This window comes from Micromys minutus (genome assembly GCF_963924665.1).
Source record: "Micromys minutus genome assembly, chromosome: 10".
Taxonomy (NCBI): domain Eukaryota; kingdom Metazoa; phylum Chordata; class Mammalia; order Rodentia; family Muridae; genus Micromys; species Micromys minutus.
The window spans coordinates 62,991,419-62,999,259 of record NC_137979.1 but is presented as its reverse complement, the minus strand read 5'-3'; the positions used below and the strand labels follow the sequence as shown (position 1 = coordinate 62,999,259).

At 49.8% G+C, this 7,841-nt stretch overlaps 1 protein-coding gene across 2 annotated transcripts in view; it reads right to left on the bottom strand.

Moving 5' to 3' along the window:
• Nucleotides 1–3,996: 3,996 nt before the first annotated feature.
• TNRC6C (trinucleotide repeat containing adaptor 6C) overlaps nucleotides 3,997–7,841 on the bottom strand; it is a 92,017-nt gene continuing 88,172 nt past the window's right edge. For both annotated transcript variants that reach the window (XM_080924356.1, XM_080924357.1), the window contains 4 exons: nucleotides 7,165–7,359; nucleotides 6,402–6,472; nucleotides 5,687–5,826; nucleotides 3,997–5,138 (listed from right to left, as the gene is read on the bottom strand). In XM_080924356.1, the coding sequence (XP_080780482.1) occupies nucleotides 4,778–5,138; nucleotides 5,687–5,826; nucleotides 6,402–6,472; nucleotides 7,165–7,359 (767 nt within the window). In that variant the 3' untranslated portion in view covers nucleotides 3,997–4,777. The remainder of the gene's footprint in view (nucleotides 5,139–5,686; nucleotides 5,827–6,401; nucleotides 6,473–7,164; nucleotides 7,360–7,841) is intronic.

The window sequence follows — 7,841 nt, the reverse complement described above, 5'->3', positions numbered from 1 at the left end:
CAGAAGAGGGACTGCCAGCACCCTGGCTACCAGGCAGACCATTTTTCTTTCGGCGAGGTGTCCAGGGTGGGCTGAGACTAGTACTGCAGCCACAGTGCCCTCCAAGTCTGGATGAGCCTTCACTAGCTCCATGTGCTGGGGCATTACCTTGGGTTGGGTGGGACATGCCAACAGCACTGGACCCTCCCTTCTCCATTTGTTTACCTGCTGGCCACCAGCCACTCCCCAGCTGACCCAGTGTCCCCCTTAAGGCCAGGCACATGAAAAGCTAAGCCACTGTTATCTCAGTCTGTAGCTGATCCAGGCTGGATGGTGCTTTTGTCTCGGGGCATGAGTAATGAGCACATACCTGTGGGCACTCCAGACTTCCTAACCAACCTGGGGTCTGCACTGAGTACGGCAACAGTGGATGGCCACCTTTATGGTTGTCATCACTAAAGACCTCTGGAGCTCAGCTCTGCCTCACGAGGTCAGGACATAGCACTACGAAAGGAAGACTGCCCAGGGTGTTTTATAGAATCATTAGCACTGGTTTCTATCAGCCCAGGTGTGGAGTGACTCCGGACAAGGATCCAGGCACTGCTGGAGAGCTGCAGTGCAGAGCAGCCTGGAGCCCATGCCTTCTCTCTCCTGATTGCCATACTGTACCTTGGGACAGGATGCTACAGCAGAGCCACCTTCACCAGTGTCACAGGCATGGGGGGGAGGACGAATTAGCTGTCCACTTGCAATCACACTGAATGTAGAACTCTACCCCACACTCCATGCTGGGGTCATCATTCCTACTGATTCTTGCTTGGTCTTGGCTGCACAGGGGAGCCACATGAGGTTTGGAACCTGGACCTACCCAGAGATCCTTCCTAAGTACACAGACCTTAGACCATGATTCTAAGAGGCCAAGGCAGAGAACTGCTCTGGCTGCAATCTGGCACCATCTGTGATACAGACCTAAGCTGAAGGTTATTCCCAAGCATGGAATTGACAGGATTCAGATGAGCCCGTGAGGATGCCTTCATCAGTAGGGACACCCTGAGAAGTGCTGGCACCCAAGGGTACACCCCACCACAGCCTTCTGGTCTTTTCAAAGTCCTGTGGCTGCAAAGGGGCTTCCTGAGAACCCCTGGCCTCCAATGTCTTCCTCCTGCTCCAGTCTAAGCCAGCCTACAGCAGTTCCTGCCCTAGCTCATGCCCAAGCCAGGGGCTTGCCGACCTCTGCAGGGCTCTCCTCTGCCATCTCACCATCTTGGCTAGGGACCTTGCCTTCGGCCATCGCTGCTGTGCCAATCTTGTGAGAACAGTGTAGCGATAGGGCAGGTCCAACCCTCCCACTTCCTGGATCCCTGACATCAGGCCTACTTCATCTGATCCAGTCACAAGGAGCCTTTTCCGTTGCCCTTCAAATCCAACATGGCCTCAGTGGCCAGGGCACATGCCACCTCCGCCACAAACAAATGTCTACTTCCTAGAAGTCTTCCAGGCATAGCATTTCACAGACACAAGCCACTGCTTCTTTACCACAGGGGACGAAAGCACTAGTCTGGCCTTGTTTGCTCTTCTGCAGACAATCCGGCCAGCAGCGCTGAAGTTCCTGGAAGGCCAAGGGCAGCGTAACATTGAGTCTCATTCTTGTTCTGGTGTTTGGGTTCCCCAAGGCCAGGGCCCCTTCAGTGACTTCCTTGGCAGAACTAGCAGCTCCTGTTCTTTCCTGTGAGTTCTGTGGTCGGCCAGGGCTCATCCTCAGCAGAAGGGGGGTTAACAGAGGGCGAAAGCTGACCTAGTGTTTCCACTTGTGTCCTGCTGGTAGTGGTGTCATTTTACGCACATGAGCCACTATGGTTTTAGGGGAAAGAGATCAATAGAACATTTAGGAAGCACACTGTCGTCTTTGCCGAGTTGGGGTCTTGTTGCATTGTCTGGTTTGATCTTGAGCTCGTGGACTTGGGCAATGCCGCTCCTCGGCTTCCTGTGCTGGGACTACAGGGAGGTACCTCTGTTTTTCCAGATAGCACTGGGGATGGAACTCAGGGCCTAGTGCCTGCACAGACCACCGAGCTACACCCCATCCTCTCCGCTGTCATCACTGGGCACACGAGTGTGTGGAGTGGTGGTCCTGGAAGGACGTGGAAGCTGAGACGCCTTCCACATATTCACAGCAGAACTAGAGAGCAAATCTACACACGTCAGACAGCCCGGAGTGAGACTCAGCAGACACACGAACAGGAAGTGCCTGCCCTTCACAGATGAAGACCCAGCAATTATGTCAACAGCCAAGAAACACTGCGGTTTATTAAGACCCAACAAAGCGCTGTATTTTTTGAAAGCAACCTCTGGTGTGCATCCAACCATCACATTCCAAGAGGAGGGCATTAAACGCCACAACCCTTTTTCTTTTAATCTCAGAGTCAGAGACATTTTAAATTCAAAAGCTTCAAAAAGGAAAAAAATAAAAAAAAGGGGGGGGGGGAAGCCCACAAAACGGAAAACATCCTTTACTTCCATCCCCAGTTTTAAAACAGTTTTTCTACAACTCAGTGCTAATGGCAGCATGGCAAGCTCGGCGTCGGGGAGTGCGCATGCGCACACACGCACATATTTGATATACATACTTAGGCATACATACATCAAATATCTAGGACGCACATAATGGCGACGAAACGCAGTCACTCTGAGGAGGGCCGTTCCGTGGGGTACGTGACAAAACTCCAACAAGTTTTGAGCCCAGTTGTGCATAGTTCCTGATCCTTTAGAAAACAGTGCTTTTCTGCAGCCTTGCAGGACTTGCTTTCTTTCTGTTTTGATAAAACCATTAAAAAGCTAATTAAAAAATGTAATGCACAAGTTTCCTGACCACATAGGCAGGGAGTACAATGTTCATATATTTTTCTAAAACATACTTGAGGGTGTTATTTCATTGTCTTTCTTCCTTGTAAAACAATCAAAACATTGATCATCTTTAAAACATAAAGCAATTTTTAATATATAAAGCACTCTTCAAACATCTATTTCTTTTGAGTCCATTATTTGGTAAATATGTAACTGCTACACATTAGAGATTAGGTATTTTTCTTCTTTGTGTGTGTGTGTGGTTTTTTTTTTTTTTTGTTTTTTTCCTTTTTCTTTTTTTTTTTTCTTTTCCTTTTTTTTTTTTTTTTAAATAACATCTTCAGTGCTAGGAGTTGGGTTTAAAAATACATGAAGTGGTGTGGAGCCGCCCTCGGGAGCCCTGGCGTTCCTGAGAGCGAGCTGGCGTGTGCAAGACAGAGACCATGAGGCCTCGTCACCTTGAGGAGGGGTGAGGACAGTCAACAGAGTCCGCGATGGCTGGAGGGAACAGCATGTCCCACCCCAGAGCTCTGAAGCAACACATCTGTATTCTGAAAATAGGTTTCTGTTTGCTTGTTTTTTTAATGATGGAAGTCTTTTTTTTTTTAATTCTTTTTAACATTTTAAAATTTTTTTTTCCAATTTTATTTTAAACTCTGAAGGAGAAAAAAACGTCTGTAAACAGTGGGAGCCCAAAGACAGCCCCTCCAAAAGCAGTCACAGCCCACGTCCAAGTGCTTGGTCCGCTCCCTGCGGAACTCCATCTCTACAAGTATCTATGGCCACAGTTCAACAACAGTTTTTTGTTTTTCTCTTTAACCTTATATTCCAGATGGGAAGTGGTGCAATACTCTGGTAATAATCTTCTTGCATTAGTCCACATGAAAAGCTGCTAAAGGTAGATAGACATATTATTCCTCCAGAGATACACACTGTAACTTTAAATGCAACAACAGAGTCCTTGAGTAAACATTTACACATGAATTGTCACCAGCCCTGTCAGAGTTCTTTACTGTTTAGGGTTAGCTAAGGAAGGGCAGGGACACCTCAGTGCAAAGTCAGAAGCAAAGAACAACAGTGAGAACATCTGACCAATGCCAAAAAAAAAAAAAAAAAAAAAAAAAAAAAAAAAGAAAAAAAAAAAAAAAGAAAGAAAAAGCATGTACTGAATAGAAGAAAACCCAATCCCTCACACACTCACAAACACACACACACAATGAGCATTGACTGTGCAAGAGCACGCTCACACACACACGCACGCACGCACACGTAGGCTATGAACGTAGACATTTCCTAGAGCCTGTTTCTGTGCACAGATGCCGACGTGGAAGTGTTCACATTTCGGTATTGGCCTGCTGGGTTCAAGTATTTGCATGTTTGATATGTCTTTTTTTTTTTTTTTTTAAACTTTTAAAAAATATTTTTTTGGGGGGATAAAAAAAAAATGACATGAAAAGGTAACGAAACAAGGGTAATGTGCGCAGGCGATCCGGGGGACAGAGCACTGGCCACGTGCCTCAGCTCTGTGCCCGCACAACGCAGCCACCTGTCCCGCCCGACGCCTCTGGTAATGTGCATAATCGTCACAGGCTCACTTTAAATAGGCTTCAAGTCTCCCCCCACCCCACCATAAAATAACCCTTTCCAGCCCACAGTCTGAAAAGTGCCCTTCATGATAGAACTAGTCTAAGCAGCTTTTATACTTAAAATCAAGACGACAGCACGCTGTACAAACGTGAGACGACATAAAATGAAAAGCTATGAGGAGCGTCCTGTCATTAGCACACGACACTGGCCGAGCTCAGCCCGCACTGTCTCCAACAGTTCGCAAGGGCCGAGGCCAAGGTTCATCTTCAGAACTGGACAGAGGTACTCGAAAGGGCAGCTTGTCCATCAGGCGGAGCTTCAGAGCCAGGCCTGGCATGGTCAGCTCTTCTCCCCGTGACTGTGACCCCTAGATGGACTCGCCACTGAGCAGGTCCCCAGGCAGCAGAGTGTTGAGAGGTGTGGGGCTGCCGATCACTCTGGCGTCGTCGGCACTGGGTGGGCCCCACAGGCTGCTTGAGTACTGGGGAACCCCACCCCACAGCAGCTCACTGCTGCCTTTGCCACTCAGGCATGGGGTGTTCCAGTGGGCAGTGTCGCTGCGCACTAGGCCATGGGTGCTGCCGGAGGTGCCCAGCCTGGGCTGGCTGCCCCCGCTGCTGGACTGCCAGCTGGAGGTGGGTGGGAGCGCTTGGCCTTGGGCCAGGAACCGGTTCACTTCTTCTTCACCAGCAAACTCAGCCAAGATGGTGGTGTTTCCAAGTACACACCTATAAGGCAAGGGGCTGGGTAAGTGTGTCACCCCTAGCCCTGAGTCTGTACTACCAGGAAAGACAGACACAAGAATGACGATGTCACAGGCTACCATTACCTAGCCTGTGTCTGTTTTCCCCTCACTCTAGACTCCCCATGGCCATCGAGGGCTAATGTGGAGGCATGTTTAAATGTGCTGTGCAGTGGGGAGCAGCTGGCACCAGTGTCCCACATCTGTAAGTACTGTGGGCTGCTGTCAGCAACCCTGCAATCTGGGAGGGTAGGGGCTCCTTTTGGTCCCTTCCTAGAGGACACACAGATAGACACAAGCCAACATTGACCACACAAAGACACAGGGAGAGAACGTGGGCCTCCTCAAGCACAGGAACTGGGCCTCAGAAGTCAGGTTTGCCCACACTTTGGGCTGGGAGAGGCACAGTTCCACTGAGTAGGGTTAGCACTACCTGGGGTGCCGTGTGAGAAGCCACAGCACTTACCCTCTCCCTCCTAACACTAAGGCCACTTGTGGCTACCTGGCAGTATGAGGGGGCTGAGGGACACATACATGTGCAGAGACTTCTGGGCCTTGGCGGCTTCTTCCTTGGAACTGTAGCGGACCACAGCATTGCCTTGGGTCAGGTTCAGGTGGAATGTGATGAGAGGCCCATGCTGCAAACACAGCGTCCGCAGTGTAGAACCATCAATCTGAGAGAGAAGCACAGGGTAGGACAGGACTTCCTCCAAGTCCAAGCTTGCTATGTTCTGGAGTAGCGAACTTTGGATGCAAGCACTGTATGTAAGAACACATTTCCTTTGATAGGCTCACCACTATTAACTGACACTGAAGACATCTCTGTGGCCAGGCAGCTGTAGTATGGGCTACTTCAGATACATTAGTCAGAGGAAAAAGCCGAAGTCCCATTCTGGGTTCTGCTGTTTGCAAAAGGTATAGCAGCAGGCTGGTAGTGCTGCAGTGAGAGGCCAGCTCTGTGTCGAAGAATGGCGACTACAGGCTGACAATACAGCTGGGATGTGTTTATAAGATGGATGGTTCTCTTTGTAAGAGGGTATTTGTCAGCTCTGGAACATGGCTGAGAGACTCCCCGTGTTTACCCACCCTGGCCTGCACTCCCACTCGCCTCTGCCACGCTGGGCTCTGAGGGAAGATGCCCGACACAGACAGTTATCTGCTCTGGGGCAGAGTAGGTACCTTCTTGGCCATACTATGCAGGTACCTGTGGGTGTGACATGACAGCCCTGCTACATGGCAGCACCTGTACCTGGGGTGTGAGATTGCGCAGAACGAGCCAGCTGCTTGTTCTTCCTGAGGTGTCAGTACTCCATGCAGAACCTGTGAGACAAGTTCATGGGACAAGAACTCAATCGACAGGCCATATTTTTAGTCTGAACTAAACCATGCAACAAGCTTTAGTCTTTCAATCCTGTGGAAGCCCTATCACATAATTACTGCAGATTCCTTCCATGGGCCATGAAAATCCTGACCTTCCAAATATGCTTGCCACCAGGAGGCTTGTCCTTCCTGTACTGGGAGGAGGTAAGATTTGACAGGTCCCCGAAAGTGCCCTGCAGTTCTAGTCTCTGCCTTGCTGTGCCCCAGCCTTCACTTGGAATCAACACACGTAGAACTTTGCTTAGTGAAATGAGGCGAGTGCAGGGCAGGGCTACCGTCAGAGGCTGGGTGCTGCTAGAAGGACGTGCAGCTGTTCTGTGTAGCCAAAGGAAACACTGACCGCACACGTGACGCAGGAGCTTAGTGGGAGGAACCTACCATGCAACATAACACTTCAAAGGTGCCTTACTTTTTGGTGTGGAAAACCCGGACATTTCCATGGAACCTTGTGAAGAAACAAAGACCTCTGTGCTGGCCAAATGGTCTTTTTGAGGACAAAACAGCCCATGTAGTCCATGTGTCTAAGCCCTGCCATATAAGGTGCTCCATCTCTTTCTTAACCTCCCAGGCATATGTGGAGTAGTGACAAGTGCCCTGTGCTTGTCACTAGTAGTTACCTGAGTAGTGCTTACCCGAGGAGTAGGAGCTGGTCCAGCCGAGGGGGCTGGTGCCCCAGGTAGAGGAAGGCTTGGGGTTGGCTAAGCCTGGAGGCGGCCTGGTGGGTGCAGTAGTGTTTCTGGGTACCTTCCACAGCTCATGAGACAGAGAGGCTTGCGTGTGAGAGGCTGGGCCTGAGGACCATGTTGATTTAATGTCGGACAGCTTACCTAGAAGAGACGGCATATAACATGTATGGAGAGAGTGACTGCAGCCCCGGAAGCTAGCAGGATACTGGCGCCACAGACAGGAAAGATCAACAGTGAGCGACAAAGCACCATGGTACATTCTGTCTCATGCTGTCCCTGTCACTCTGTGCCCAAGATGGCCTCCAACTGCTGGGTTCAGGTGACTTTTCTGCCTCAGCCTCCTGGGTTGATGGACTGGTGACTTTGCTATTGCTTCTAACTTCTGCTCAAAGATTCCATGTGTGCTGTGGACTTAGCAGACTACTGATACTTCATCAGCTTGCTAACACCGACTGTGGGGAAAACAGTAGTTCTGAAGTTTGATTGAGACAGGACTGCCAACATTGGCCTTGAACCTGTGGTAATTTTCCTGCTTCTGCCTCCCATGTGCTAGAATTATAGGCACATGTCACTAGACCTGACTTACTTGCTATTGGGAATGGACTCCAGGGCTCAGTGACTCC